Raw genomic sequence first — 16,167 nt, 5'->3', positions numbered from 1 at the left:
TAACAGTAATAGTACTCTAATTGAGTTAAAAAAGCTGAAAATTCTTAAAAACGTCCTGCTCTCCAGTTCACAGAAGAAACCTTTTATAAAGTTATAATGAAACATGAAGGTTTTTCTAAAATATTCTGGTTTGTTCAAATTCTTTCTTTTAATAATGAAAACTGTGAGGATTATAATTTTGGAGTATAAAAATGTCTGGCCTATGATTGAAGAACTAGTTCTGTAATTTTTGTACTGGAAGTACTTTCAAAATCTTCAAGTAGAAAGCTCATGTCTGGAGCGGACAAGACTAATAGTTGAATCTACGGATTTAACTAATTTTTTTTATAAAAATAAAATATTTTATTTCTGAAAGAAAAATTTTAATTTTCAGTTGTTACATTTTTCTATTTGAGGGTATTTTCTTCATAAATTGAAGTCTCCCTCAGTCCACCTCCACTCCTCCCTACTCATTGTTTCCTCTTCCATCAGTCCTCGGCCTGGTGTGCTCTCAGTCACAACATCTCTCCTAACACAAGGCCTTCCTCTCTTTCCACCCTTCATCTCTCACACAACTGCTGCTTAGGGAAGTCATTCACTATCCAACCTTATAATATGACCATACCATACCGTTTCAATATTCTTTCTTCCATTACCTCTGGTATATTCTTTCTTACTTCCATCCTTTCTCTAATAGTCTCATTTCTGATCCACTGCATCCTTGACTCTAACCAATCTCATCCAAAAATCCATCTCCACAGCGAGGTATCTAGTACCTTGTGATTTTTTGAGCAGCCGTGTTTCAGAGCTATAGAGCATTGCAGGGCCTTATATATTAATCTATTCTCATTTGTAAAAATATTTTTGCTCTAGAGCACTGAATCTAACATACCAATAATGAAGTTTTATCTACCATTGGTAAAGTACTAATGATCTTGACATCACTTGCCCTATTTGTGTGAATGACCTATATTCCTCATTATGTTTTAAAAAATGGTCTAAAAGTCAGTCTTATTTTAATTATTTCATAGCATAGCAATAAAAAAACCTAAAAACAAATCAAAGGTTAACATTATGCTAATAAAAGGACAACAGCAAGTAGAGCCAATGATAAACTTGAAACATTGGTACTGTCAAATCTAGGTAGTGGGCCCTTTTTATCATGCTCTGATAGCTATCTGAAAATTGTGACAATGTTCGAACTAAAATGTGTATAGGTTAATTTCATAGTTGAGATAAATGCTTCTTATCTACTAACCAAGATAAGAATTGAACACTTCTCACTTAGCTTGCCTGTCCTGTCTGCATTATTTTGGAGTGACTAGGTCACTTTTTTAGCTTTGAACTTGAACTTAATTTTTGATGATGTCATTGTTTAACTGAAATGGAAATTTGAAGCATTTTTCTTCCTTAATACAAGATTTGGACTTAATTCCATCCCTTATATCAGTAAATACTGTTGGTATTTAATAATGCTAGGGAAGATTGGGCAGCTAATATAAATAAGTTAATGATTAACCTACTCAAACATTTTTAATGTGAATTAGTAATCGTTTGGATTAGCACTCTTTTCTAAAATCCTGAAGCCCTTTTAGTCTTCCTTTGACCCTATTCATATCCTTGTTTTTACTATTGAGGTTACTAGTAGAGATTAACACTGTTTGAACTACTAAATGATTTAATGATGGTTTAACATGCTGATTTCCATTATGAGATAATTCAAAATTTACCAATGACTGTCTCTCACATCTCTTTATTGTCTGGTCTTTTTCACTTCTTTATTCTGTTCTGTGTACTAGACATCAATATACTTCGCTTGATCAATATCTAAAAAAATAAATATTGTTTAGGGTTATAAAATAAAGGAACAAGGATTTGGAAGAGTTATTAGAGCCACTTATCTGTTTAAATTTTTCTTTTCTATGATTTATTCTCACTTATCATGCTCTTAACAATTATTATTGATTATAAAGCAATATCACTTACACTGAATATTGGAAAAAGAGTTAAATATTTTCTCTCAAATACTGTTGGTCAGTTAGATTTGTTTTCAATCAACTAGGTTGTCCAAGCAAGTATTACTTGCTGTAAATGGACGATGTAGTACTGTATATAGATAGCCCTTTAAGCATTATCAAAATTTTATAATTTTGAGAATTTTTGGGTTTTTAACTTTTAAAAGATTTTAATTATATTTTAAAGATTTTAAATATATTTTATTGATACCCAATTGAAAAAGTCAACAATTCGATCTTTTTCTGGGGGATAATTTCATGATTGAATTGATTTTAATGATTAAGAAATAAGCTTGTAATTTTACACTTGCATATATCTCTTCTGTCTATTGCTTATGACAACCATTTATCATTTTTAAAAGTCAAGTGTTTAAAAAAGTGGAAAATTAAACTTTGTGGAGTTAGTTGAATGCAATAAACTGGTAATTTATGTTGGATAAGCTATCAGTGGATTCAACTTTTGTTGAGGAAAGTTTTTGCTGAATAATTTGTCTAACCTAATATTATTAGTGTACTTTTATCTTTATTACTGTTTCTTTCACCCTGCTCTTACTGTTTATATCTTGTTGCAGTTTTATGATGTGTGGGGGTCCTGAAGAACTTAGGACAGTTGCCCAATGGGAGGGCAAAGGAGAGGCCTCTAGAGCACAGCTAATGGATCATCTCCAACAGTTCCTACCTCCGTCCATTATGCTTCCTCCTAGAAGGTGAGTTTAGCGTTTCATCGCTAGTGCTTACGTTATTAATAAAATAATGGCATAGTTAAATCTTGGATGATTCCCTTCGCAGCTATTTTATTGTAAAACATTAATTATCATGATTTTCAGTGTTAACTAATTGTAAATTTGTTTTTAAGTTTTCTTTGAAACTATTAACCTGCCATTTTTTATTAATGATTTAAGTACTCATTCTATTGATATTTTTATATTAGTTATAAAAATATTATTTAATAGTTAATAATAGTATTTTATCATTCTAATTGAAAATCATAGTAAAAAAGTATAATTGTTTTGTATAGTTGATTTTTATCTTTAGTTCAGGTGTTATTTTTAAAATTTTATTTGAATATTTTCATAAATTTACCATTCTATATCTAATAGTAAATTTGTATGATTTCAATTTAGTCATAATAGTTTTTAAAATTATGATCTGTCAGTAGTTTTCTTTTCCTTTGAATCTTTTATCAACTGTACTAGATGGAGTGGTTCTTTTTTTCAAGAATGCCTCTACCAGTCCATCTGATTTCCTAAATAATGCCTTTGTCAATCTTGTATCTGTCAAAAGTTCTAGGAATAGTTTTAAGGTTTATTTCCATAAAGATACCAACTAATGCTATTTTGGGCTAAGAAAGCAGCTGAACGGGAAAATACTTTCTAGGAAGATTAAGCCCCACCTTTATAAAACAAAAGCTTGGTATGCCCCTTGTATCTGTTACGTACAGATGGTGTAGTGGCAGATAATAAATATGTCATTAGGAGTCAGAACTTGGATGGCATCACCACAAGATCATGGCGATTAGAGGAAATGGTTAAATGGTGACAAAATCTGTAACCTTTTATGTTGAACTTTCAAAAATTGAAAATCACTCTTTTATTGAATAAATTTCTATGTACTAAATATTTTTTTAATAATTATATATGAGATATTGGATTCTAAAACCAGCCTGTCATGACTAAATAATTTAAAAAAAAAATTAAACTAAATGTGTTTGGAAGAAATTATTAAAATTAGCGATAATCAAGTACTGAAATTGTTTATTAAAATACATATAAATTAAAATTTGAAAATAGATGGCTGGTTTTGGAACAGCTATGTAACAATAATTTAATGATTATAACAATTTGATATAACTGACTATTGATAAAGCTTAGGGCACCTCTGGGATGAAAAAAGTTTCTATATATGCAGAGGATAAATATTATTTTTTTGTTGGAAGATAGTTTGGGTGCTTGTCAGGAAAGGTTCAAAAATTGAAGAAAAGAGCTATTTCTTAGTAACCGATGTTTCACCCCACATTGCAGGGCTGGATCCAGAAGGTAGAATGACTTCTATTTATCCATTTTGCAATTTTTGTATCTTTATCTTCCCTTCAATCATCACAAACATTCAACTAATAATGTTCCAATATTATTTTTTCTCTTTTCATTTTATTAAGAGTATTAGGAAAGGTTGAGAAAATGTTGTATTTATTTCTTCTTGGCTTGTATTTTGATGTTTACTGCAATGTTCATCGTGGGTGATATTTTCTTATCACAGGAATAGAGGTTATCAAAATAAAATAATAGTATTGTGGTGTATTGGAAGAAAGCATTTTTAAATGATTCTTTTTTCAGCTTGTACATAAAGAGTAGTTCAGGAAGAATCAATATTGTTCCTTCTGTGGTTTTGAGTGTAAAGGAAATCTAGGTTCATGCAGGTATTGTCAAATTTATTGTTGGACTTGAAGGTTAGTGGACTTGGTTGTCAGAGAAGGAGGGATCTGTATTTAAAAATAATGAAGAGGATTGTTTAAGTTTTGGGCAGGAGGGTCAGTTATTGAAAATAATTGTTGCTGTTATTAAAGGTATTTTGCAGAAAACTAGAGTAATCTGTAACATGCTTGAACTGTGCCAGGAATAGGCCATAATGGTATTATTGTCTGTGCCATTTAAAAGAGTTAAATTGACATTTTTAAAAGTTCAGTCATAAACAGGTTTTATCTTTTTTAAATCCCATTATTGTGAAGGTTTTAGATGTGATAATCTATTATATTTTCTAAACAGGGAACAGAAGAATACAGAATGGAACCCTCTCAAATATTATATAGTTATTAACTACGTAACTATTGGTGAAAGCTTTATGAATATTCTTAAAAAATTATTTCTGAATTTTATGATCTGATGATTGTTCTTTAATTGTTAAGTTATCAATCTCATTGCTATAAATTTAAAATTAATTGAGTGTTGGTTATTATAATATGAATTCAAATTTTAGATTTGATAGTATAATGACTTTAAATTGTAAGTATTACCTAGTTTTGAATAATTTTATTTGTAATTACTTATATCCAAGAAATCAGCATAGAAATGAGGGCAAAGACTTACAGCCTTGCTGAAAATAGTGGCATGCTCCTTTTAGTTTTTTCTTTTTTTCTCTTAAAGATTAAATCAACGCTTCAGTTAAATAGGGTTTATGGTGATAAGATAATTTAACATGATTGTTGTTTTGTGTTCGCAAATTAAATTCATTATTTCAATTTAGGCTCCATGCACTTTTGAGCCAGGCTGTTGAGCTTCAGAAAGAGAAATGCCCTTATCATAACACGAAAATTGAGGATGGCATTGAAAACATATCCCTCCTTGTTGATCATCGGTGCTCAAGGTAATTGCATAATAATTTCACTCAATTAGTGAGTAATTTGAGGGTTGAGTCCATTTTAGATGATTAAATAATGAACTATTATAGAGAATTAATATATATATATGTAAAGTTTTTTTTTTAAATGATAAAATAGTTACTGTGACAATATTTTCAATATCACGATTTACAAGAGTAATTAAATGGGTAAGTCAAATAAAGTTATTTCTTTTAGAATATTTGAATACTTTTGTACTATGTATAAAATGTATTACTTTTTAGGGAAGAGTTCCCATGTGAAACGATACAAGTTTTGAATGACCACTGTGATGAGGTGTGGTATTGCCGATTCTCTCCAGATGGTCTCAAGCTTGCGACAGGTTCGAAGGATACCACTGTTATAATTTGGGATGTGGATCCGGTAAATTTTCATGTTTATTAAATCATATCTAATATTACTTACATTTATTATAGTAATTATTAGATTTGTTGTCTGTCTGATTTGATTATTGTAGATTTTATTTTTATTTAGTGCTAGGTTTGATTAGTTTATTCTTCCTTTCAAAATGGTAAAATACCGTTTTGGAGTAATTTCTATTTAGTTGTATATTTTTTTTTATTCATTTTTCAATCTATTACTTTGACGACGTAGCTACGCATAATTCTATCACTAATTAATTATTTTCAAATTATTCAAAAGATTTGTGTAGCCTAGAAACTTCCATATTGAATGAATTAGGTCCTTAAAAATTTTAATATTTCTTTATATCAGGTAAGTGGGGAGTCCCATTCTAATGACATTTTTAATAATCCCCCAGCATTATAGAAATTTTTTTTTAGTACGATTGTTTTTCAAACCCAGCCTTTTTACACAACTAAAGCTCAAACAGAACTGCCACTAGTAATATCAATTTTATAGGCATCACAATTTTTAAGATATGGTGATAAATTAGTCAGTGAGTATCATAAGTCGTAAGTGTATTATTACCTGATCTTTACATTAAAGTTAAGATAAAACAGGCTTTCATCTTTGGTAATGCTGGTCCGATTTTGATGATGTTCATCCCTTTTATAGAGAATTAAATCATATTTTAAATGATTGGATGTAATGTTCCAAAAGATGTTTAGTTTTGAGTTATTTGAAAAAAACAATTTTTTTGATTCTACAATTATATATTATACAATCATAATTATAAATAATTTTATGAAGTAATTGCATTGTTATTGATCAATCATAAAATTGTTAGTTAAAACAACTAACTCAATTTTAATATAATTTTCTTTGTTTAAATCTTTAAATTAAATTAAAACAACACAATTAAATTACCTGTCTATAAAACAGCAATGTATAAATATTTTTACTGCCTCACAATATCAGCTTATAGTATTTTAGTTGGGCACAAACCAGTTATATATTTAGTGTATTCTTAGGTTATTTTTTACTTAAATATAATAGTAATACTCCTTTGGTTAATTAAAAATATAATGTTTTCCTTTGAAGGACACTCTTACATGTACCCATCGTAAAACCTTAGAGGGACACTCGTATGGTGTAGCTTTTCTGGCTTGGTCTCCAGATGGTTCTCACTTAATCGCTTGCGGGCCAGAAGATTGTCCTGAACTCTGGTTATGGAATATGGAAACTGAAGAGCTGAGAGTCAAATTATCTCATTCTCCTGATGATTCTCTTACTTCCTGTTCATGGCATCGTGATGGTACACGTTTTGTGACAGGTGGCATTCGTGGGCAGTTTTATCAATGTGTAAGTTATTTTTTATTTATTTTCAGGAAACATTTTTTCCTGTACTATAATTTTGTTCTGAGTCTGAATATTCAAGTCTCACAAAATGGTTTGTGAGTGTGTGTTTGTTTGTGAACAGAATAACTCAGAAACGAAGAACTGTCTTTAATATCAGGTTGGTCTTATTCTCATTGAAATAGTCTGACTTGGCTTGAATGCTGAATTTTCAATATTGCTCCCTCTACAGCACCTTTAATTTTGTCTGTTTGAAGTAACTAATCATCTCTCATTACTTGCACTAACAAAAAATGGATTTATTTTTAATTGTGCTTATGAATTGTTAATGTTATCTGAGTTATTTCTTAATTAATTGTTGTTAGATTAAATTCTTACAAGATTGGTAGTGAAAAATATTCAGAAGAATATACTGCAGTGTGAGATTTTATCAGGTGATAAAAAAGGTGAAATTGTATCCATTCCAGGGATCACGCTGGACATTCAAGGGATCATGGATACACCATCCGTACTGAAACATACACAATTTCCTGTAGAATTTGCATTTGCTATGACGATAAATAAATCATAAGGGCAGAGTTTTGAAAGTCAGTTTATGTGTAATGTTGAAGGAAACAATATTTACTTATGGACAATTATGTGTGGCTCTCTCATGGTGCAGAAGTAAAGACAGAATAAAAATTTAGAGGAATAATTGGTTACAAACATTGTTTTTTGAAGAGGCACTAAATTAAAGTACAAATTAAGAAGCAGGGGAGACTTGATTTTTTTTTCTTGCTTATTTTATAGTGAAAAAAATAATACCATCTGAACTACAGAACACGTATAAATTACAGTTATACAATTAGACCGAGGAGTAGTACAATTAAATGAACGTTTGTATAATTTGTAAAACAAGGTTTATCCAACCGCTATACGAACAGGGTAGTATTTAGAATATATCCTATTATATAATATTGTTGCTGATAAGTTAGTGATAGCAGTGTAATATAATTTTCAACGAAATGAATTTATATTTAAATGAAAAAGTGACAGATATAGACTTTTAAGGTGATAGATTTAGCTAAAATAATTGACTATATTATAATTAGATCTGGGCAGAATAGCCTGCAAATTTTTAATATTTAATGTGAGGCTGTGAAGTTATAGTTAAGATAGTCCTTGATAATGCTAGGTTAGGCAAAACATTGGATATTTAAAATAATTAATTAAGCATGTTAGGGCTATATGCATATAATTTATCATAATAGAATAATACAACCAGTCTTAAACAAAATACCCGAAAAAATATGTAAAGTGTGCTGCATTGTTTTTCTGAAGAACAATGCTATTGTTAAAAGAAGGGACCTACTAACTAATTAGTCGAGAAATTAGAAGCATTTCTGCTTTTCATCCAATTCTTATGCATTCTTGAATTTCATTATATCTAGTTATTTTTTACCACAAATACTTAAATATTCTCTACTTATTAAAATATATTCTGTTTTATGTATTCTTCTCCAAAATTGTTACTGTTTCTGTTATCAACCCTGTATTCACTACGTATCACTCATAGCTTTTCTTGATTAGTGGTACATAAAAAAAAAAAAAAAATAAACTTATTCTGTCCGATGTGCCACTAATCATTGAAAGCAGTGATAAAGTTTTATTATCCTTGCATACCTATAAGTGCATAAAACATGTGTATGTATTATATTTTGTGATAGACATGAAAAAAGAGAAGTGACTAATACTCTCTTCTAAGTGTAATCTCTTATCTAATGGGGTGTATTAAAAAAAAAAAAAAATCATTTTATCAAATTCAAGATTTCAAAGGACTAAATATTTTAATCCTATTTAATACTTACTAATACTTAATAATCCCTTTAGAGCATTTTCTAAGCTTGTTTAATCCCATTCCACTTCTTAAAAAAAACCTCAGATTAGTTATTGTTTCAAATATGACATTATCCTACGAAATTCTCCTTATTTTAAGGCATTACTGGAAAAAAAAATTCAAAGCATTGAAGCTACTCGTGAAATTGTTAAATATGAAGGAGAAGGTGTCCTTAACCAGTGCAAATTTAGCATTGGAGATTCGATGTTGGAAAGGAAGAAGGGCTCCAGGCGACCATTTATGCATACTGATAGTCGCCATCTACTCTCCGTGAGTAAGGTGAAAAAGAACAGTAGACTGATCCCTCACGAACTTACTCAGCAATCAGCTAAAAGGTTAGACATTTGTGAAAAAAAGTTTTAAGAATTTTATGGGTTTGAACTCCTGCCTCATCCATCATATAGTCCAGACCTTGCACCATCAGTTTACTATTTGTTTCGATCCATGGCCCATTTCCTACAAGAGAAAATATTTGATAATTTTGTTGAAGTTGAAATTGCGGTTCAAGATTTCTTCGACAGCCATGTCAAAGAATGGTATCAGCATGGGATCGAGCAATTAGCTGGCCTGGCAGATGGCTAATGATTGTATGTAACAATGGACTATACTTTGAGTATTAATTGTATTTTATATCAAAGAAATAATAATACAAATATTTGGTTGAAAAACAGTCATTTTTTTTTTTTTTATACACCCCATTATTTTGTCTGTACCCCTTTAAGTTGCTTTGAATGAAAATGGTGATGATTTTGTTTTACATAACAATTTATTCTTGTTTAGGATTTGTCTGGAAATGTATTAGACTCGTGGGAAGGTGTAAGAGTCAACAGTTTGTGGTGCAGATCTGATGGTAAGAGTGTACTTGCAGCTGATACTCACCATAGAATTAGGACTTATAACTTTGAAGATCTTTCTGATGCTAATATGTAAGTATATATTTTTAAATAGAAGTGTAATTCAAAACTTTTGTCGAGCTGCATGCACCAAAGTAATAAGGATTGTAACAACTTTATTATACTTAATAAAATAATTTCTCAACCGTAATAAGCTCAATAGAAAGCTGTGGTAACGAGATCTTCTCTTGAGAAGTTACTGTTAAACTTATCATTATGACTAAGATTGTATCTATTTTCTGACCAATTAATTTTCATCAGTGATGTGATCTTTTCTTTCTTGAGACATTCGTGGCTTGGCTCCATTAAATAGAATTATACACAAATTATAATCAGTCAAGTTCTTTTTCTGTGCTAAGAATTCCTCTTTTCATTGTCAGTGATAAGTCTCCTTTTACAATGTGGTATCATTTGATGGATAAATGGTCTCATTAAAATCTTGTGTTAACGGAAGGCTTGTTATTGGTTCTTTTCTGTGATTTTATTTCAAGTGTACTTCATTAATTAAGGCAAGATATTATGGTTTTATGACATTGTTTAAAATAGATCTGTTCTGCAATAGAAGTAATCAGAAAAATGATTGAGATTTAAGTAAATATCTGTTCAGCTGTTCAGTAATATTGTAAATCATTCTTTTGGCATATTATACATCTTTGTGTTAAATTATGATTTTTTTAGAATTTAGTTATGTAAGACTATTGTATTAAATTTGACCAAATAAAATAAGATATAATAGTTATAAACGCAATAAAATTATTTTTGTCAAATGGTTTTTGAAACTTGTTGCAGCTTTTTATGAATACATAACACTAAAATGTGTGATTGGCTGTTGCTTGTTATTTTAAAATAGAATAGGAGGTGAAGTTATGAGACATCGTCTTTTTGAATGACAAAAGAATTATTATTTTTTAAATTTATCAACATTTTAGATAAGGATTGGAATAATTTTTAAATTGATTTTTAGGGGGAAAAAGTCATATTCTTATGTTATATATTACTAATGTTTATAATTATTATTGTATACCTGACTAGGCTTACTTATCGTAAGATTAAAAATATTGTCTAATGAAACTCAAATAAGTATGCTGTGTGACTATCAGCCCAATGAAGTTGGGTAGCACAACTTTGTATTTTAAAAAACTTTTTCCTCCTAGAATATTCCATTTTACCCTGTTGTGACTAAATGGTTACTTATTTGTGTGCTACAAACTCAAATTCTGTCCTCAATTTTACTTTTGAATTTCAGATACTTAATATTAGCTTTGTTTTAATAATTTTTTTTATTATTTTAGTCATGCCGTTTTTCAAGTTTAGGCGCTTCTTAAGTATTGCTTGATTTAAACTACCTCAAAGTCTCCTCTTCCCATTGTAAACTAATATTTCAAAAGTGATATAGGACCGTCGCTTCCTGGGGATCTTAGAGGGGCCGGTCCGGCATGGAAGGATTGCCTTTATTTGTGTGTTATGATCTCCTCTTGTATGATTGTGACATGTCGTACATCGACCATCCTACTCGCTATAATTGTATGTTTAAAAAGTCAGATAAGTAAGGCTAGCATAGAGGCGAGTGAAGTGTTTCATGCCGGTTTCCAATTTCAGGCGCTTTTTAAGTATTGTTCGATTTAAACTATCTTAAAGTTGTCTTAAGTTAACTTAAGATCTAAACACAATTGTTTTTTTTTTTTTATGTTAGTAATTTGGATTTGTGTTTTAGCCTCCTAGAAGATCAGCCGGTGGTGACCTTTTGTGTTGATGACTCAGATCGTCTTGCACTACTGAATGTTGCCACCCAAGGAGTCCATTTGTGGGACTTGGAGGACCGTGTCCTTATCAGGAAATTCCAAGGAGTTACTCAGGGTCATTTTACAATTCACAGTTGCTTTGGAGGCCTTAATCAAGATTTCATTGCCTCAGGCAGTGAAGGTGACTTTTATTCTATTAAATGGAAATAGCACTACAATAAATCAATCCATTAATTTAAAAGTGCAAGTTACTATTGGCCATAAGAAGCTTAGAATTTAAATAAGGAATATAGTTTACAAAATGTTTGCCTTACCTTATTATTACTAATCATAAAAATTAATTACATTGAAAAACAACTCCAGAAATAGAAATAAAACACTTAACTATTTATATAATTAACGTGGATAATTGATTTTTTACAGATCATAAAGTATACGTGTGGCATATTAAAAGGGAGAGACCAATTGCTACATTAAGTGGTCACACAAGAACTGTCAATTGCGTCTCTTGGAACCCAGTTTACCATAAGATGATGGTTTCGGCATCAGATGATTGCACTGTAAGGATATGGGCACCTGCAGATATGCTTAAAAGTAAGTTGTCATTCTATTTCTATTATAAAATAAATTTAGTTTTGTGATGAATTAACAATATTTTCAATTTTAATTGCAGTTATCATTGTAGCCATAAATTACCTAGGCAATGATCTAGAGTGTCTTCTTATTGAGAGTCTGTTAAAAAAAAATTAATTCTAAACTACTTGGAGAAAATCCACGCACTTTATTAATTCATTTTCAGTCAGGATTTAATTCATACATTTTTATGTTAAAACAAATTGGTCAAAATAATTTATTCTATACAATTTTAAATTTAATTCATGATATCAAAAACCATATGTTACAGTTTTCAGACTGTCCACGAAAAGCTTTCTTACATAAGAAACGATGTGTGGTTCAATTATAGAAAATTAAAATCACCTGGCTTCATATTCAAACAAGAGTAATACTTAACAAAGTAAGGGGGCTACTATTTTCTTAAAAATGCATAATTCCATTTAGGTTCTGGAGTATTTTCATCAGTTGAAAAGTTGAACATTAGTATATTTTTTTACATAATTGTCAGTTCCATCAATACATTTTTACTTAATATTTTCCAAGATTCTGCGACAGTTTTTTCTACCAGTTCACCACTGCATTGAACCTAATCATTCACCATATCGTCAGTGCTGAATATTCTTTCGTACTTATGTTCTTTCAATTCAATTAACTGAATTCTTTACACCTCATCATGAAGGAGACCTTAATTTGATATATCTAGATTTAAAACATCCATTTATAGGCTATTATTCACTAGTCTGTTAAAACAATTTCATTGCCAAAACTTTTTATCAACAATGGTTAATTAGAGTTTTGTGTGTTAAGTGGTTTAAAGTGATTAATATAAAAGTATTATTGATTAGTCTTGGGCATAATAGCCTGTAAATGGTGTCCAAAGGGCTGCACTGTTGTAGAAAAATAAAGGATCAAAAGAAGTTCCATTTCAAATTAATCATCTACTCCTAAACTAGAAATTAATGTGCAATACATTAATAAACCAATAAAATATGTTGTCCGACTCTTATTCCTTATATTTAATTTTTGCTAAAGGAAATGGAGCAGGTGAAGGGTTGAGCGGAAACACAGGAGGTGCAGAAGAGAGTTCAAGTAGCTGTTCAAATGGCCACTCATCCTGGCAAGCCGACATGAGCTCTTAGTACCTTTTTTTGTAATTTGTTTTGTATCTTGTTACTATGAAGTTGCATTATATAGATTAAGGCCTTTATTTGTATAGCCGAACCGACCTACCTCGGCAGCATTCTTTCTTTTTCTGCCTCCTTGGAAATCTTAGTTTGTGATTAAATCCTACACCTAGGAGTTGAGATGACACCCTGAGCAGGTAATTGATTGGCACCTGAGAAAATAAAAACTTGAGGAGTTTTAACTCTGAAAACATAAATGTATAAATTGTGAGTGATTATATGCACATGAATTGTTTTAATGTATGAAGTAATAAAAAGAAACTTTTCTCATTACAATGTTTTAATTGGGGGGGTATCTTTTATTTATTTATATTGAAAATCTGTTGTCACTAAAGTAAGATGGCTTTAGGAGTTGTTATTAACAGTCGCTTGATAGAATTGTGTGTATAATTTTCTGCCTAATTATTGATAGATGATGAATTTGCATTTTGCGTGAAATGGATGAGGTGTTACATTTACATATTTATTTATATATAATTTTATGGAAATGTTTCCTGATATATATTTTTGTTATGACTTATTTTATGTACCTTTAAATTGGTTAAAATCATAATTGCTAATTTCAAACCGTATATTGATCACCATTATCGTCTTTCCATTTATTTCAGTGAGTACTTAATATACTGCCATATCTCTCTTGTCATAAAGCGATCCTGTCGTAGTTGATTCCACGGCAGACCTGTTTGCAATCCTCTCTAGTCACTTTTTTTTTTGAGAGGAATATCCTCTTAACGTTGCAAAATGTTTTTTATGTTAATGTACACTAATAAAGGTCAATGAATTGAAATAATTGATATTATTTAAGTTCACCGAAATGCTGCTTAAATTATAAAATCTGCAGTTGCCTTTTGTGTAATTGTAGTACCTGAAAATAATAATTGTTGTTTATTTAACCATTAGTGCTTTAATTCTATGCTCAGTTTTACCTATGTACAGTTAAATTTATTTATTAAGTATGTGATAGTTTGAAATCAAAGGTTTAAAAATACTATTGTTTTTTTTTTTTTTAAATAAACCAACCAATATGTTTTACAAATGCATGAAGTTGGTCGATTCATATTAATGTTCAAGTGTTCTCATTATAATTTAAGGTTAGTTCGAACTGCCCCTTAAGTTTATCCCTTTTGTTTCTTGTTTTTATAATGCTAGATTTGTTTTATAAATTTAATTTCGAACCACAAGTTAGCTCAGAGAGATCGTTGTGATTAATTTCCATTATTGAATATTAATGATTTTCTAATGCTCATCTCATGTGTTTGTACGATTTTGTAAATATATATAAATATATATATATTTTGATAAAATAATATTTACAATTTTAATAATATATAGTGAGTAAATTTTATTTAACAATCAGTTTGTGTGTTAACTGAAAGAATTTTATTTACATGTAAAATGCGTTTGTAAGTTTGTGCAGAGCAATAAGGTTTCTAGGATCGGTAGGGATAAATGCAAAAGGGCACATACATATTGTAAATAAATTTATTATAGTTGTAAAATTATTTAATGGTTTAAGATAAATGAATGTATTTTCAGTTGTTTTCTCTATTTGTATAACATCTTTAAAATATATACATTTTTATAATAAAATTGTATTTCCTGTTTTTATATCATTAATTTTATATAACCATTTTATACTTAAAAAAAAGAAAAATACTTTAAATCAGTAAGAAAAAATTAGAAAATGTATTAATGAGATCAACACATGAGAAGTTAATAAATCCTGAACTAAATTAAAATTTAAAATTCAATTCTTGTTATGTTAAAATTGCAGCTGTCTAGATAGTGGTTCACTTTCTAGACTCAAATAAAAAGTTCCTCTGGACTGTCATTTATTTTTGTGTTTTCAAAAACCTTAATTGATATCTGTTTATTTTTATTTATATAACTAAGTTGTAATATCAGTATTATAGTATTAAGTTAATTAATTATTAGTAATATACTGATTATTTATTTTCATAAAATTCACAATAATTTGATGAGGCCATAATAATTTAATTAATTACAGATAAATAGGCTTGATTTTTTTTGTTTATAACAATCGGCCCTGTATGCTTTACCATACTGTATTATATATACAACAGTTTTGAATGACATTGAATATGGCCCTGAAAATGATTTTCTGATCGAAAAAAAGATCAAGTAAAAGAAAAAAAAATAAGCGTTTCATGATATTCATAACAAAAGTAAACCTGCCTCTAAGCACTCTGCCCTATAGATATATATCAAATTTCCCGATGCCTTAAAAATTTTGTCTCATATCTGTGTGTTACTATATTAGCACTACATCATACAATCTAGGAGATCACAGAAACAACGGAGACCTTCACTCCTACTTCGAGAGGACTCAACATCAAAGGCCTATCCTCTGAACAAAGGGTTGAGTGTATGTCTGGTTCCGAATTTTCGGCATTTATAGTATTACAAAATCATCTCAATTACAGTCCAATTCAACTTATGATGCTCCCTTTTACTAGTAAGATGCAAATATGAAACTTGTGATGAAGAGTGAAAATTAATACTTTTCAGGTATTAATATTAAATTTGGTTTGTTTTAAATATTAATTAGTACAAATGACACAAGAATAAAAAAAAAATACTGAAAATACAACATTTAAACTAGTTTTAGTAATAAAGATTTACTACTCATAACAGATTCATCCAGTATTCTCATTGTGCCACCAGCGGATCCAGCCAGAGTGCAAGAAGGTGAAAATGATGAATGATTTATCTTGAAAACTTCTTTCTATTACTTATAATATAAATAAAAC

At 29.6% G+C, this 16,167-nt stretch overlaps 1 protein-coding gene across 7 annotated transcripts in view; it reads left to right on the top strand.

The window, feature by feature from the left end:
* The window catches only part of LOC106678234 (WD repeat-containing protein 26), a 44,627-nt gene extending 29,400 nt beyond the window's left edge, over positions 1 to 15,227 (top strand). For 6 of the 7 annotated variants that reach the window (XM_014416639.2, XM_014416643.2, XM_067045339.1 and 3 more), the window contains exons 6-14: positions 2,567 to 2,701; positions 5,235 to 5,354; positions 5,613 to 5,751; positions 6,832 to 7,092; positions 9,743 to 9,888; positions 11,570 to 11,778; positions 12,021 to 12,191; positions 13,245 to 13,350; positions 13,429 to 15,227. In XM_014416639.2, the coding sequence (XP_014272125.1) occupies positions 2,567 to 2,701; positions 5,235 to 5,354; positions 5,613 to 5,751; positions 6,832 to 7,092; positions 9,743 to 9,888; positions 11,570 to 11,778; positions 12,021 to 12,191; positions 13,245 to 13,350; positions 13,429 to 13,492 (1,351 nt within the window). In that variant the 3' untranslated portion in view covers positions 13,493 to 15,227. The remainder of the gene's footprint in view (positions 1 to 2,566; positions 2,702 to 5,234; positions 5,355 to 5,612; positions 5,752 to 6,831; positions 7,093 to 9,742; positions 9,889 to 11,569; positions 11,779 to 12,020; positions 12,192 to 13,244; positions 13,351 to 13,428) is intronic. The other variant, XM_014416641.2, reaches the window with a different exon arrangement.
* Positions 15,228 to 16,167: the final 940 nt, after the last annotated feature.

The sequence above is a fragment of the Halyomorpha halys genome, unplaced genomic scaffold (assembly GCF_000696795.3).
Source record: "Halyomorpha halys isolate HHAL.00 unplaced genomic scaffold, Hhal_1.1 Scaffold129.1, whole genome shotgun sequence".
Classification (NCBI taxonomy): Eukaryota; Metazoa; Arthropoda; class Insecta; order Hemiptera; family Pentatomidae; genus Halyomorpha; species Halyomorpha halys.
Note: the sequence above shows the minus strand (reverse complement) of the source record. Positions and strands in the feature narration are given on the sequence as shown.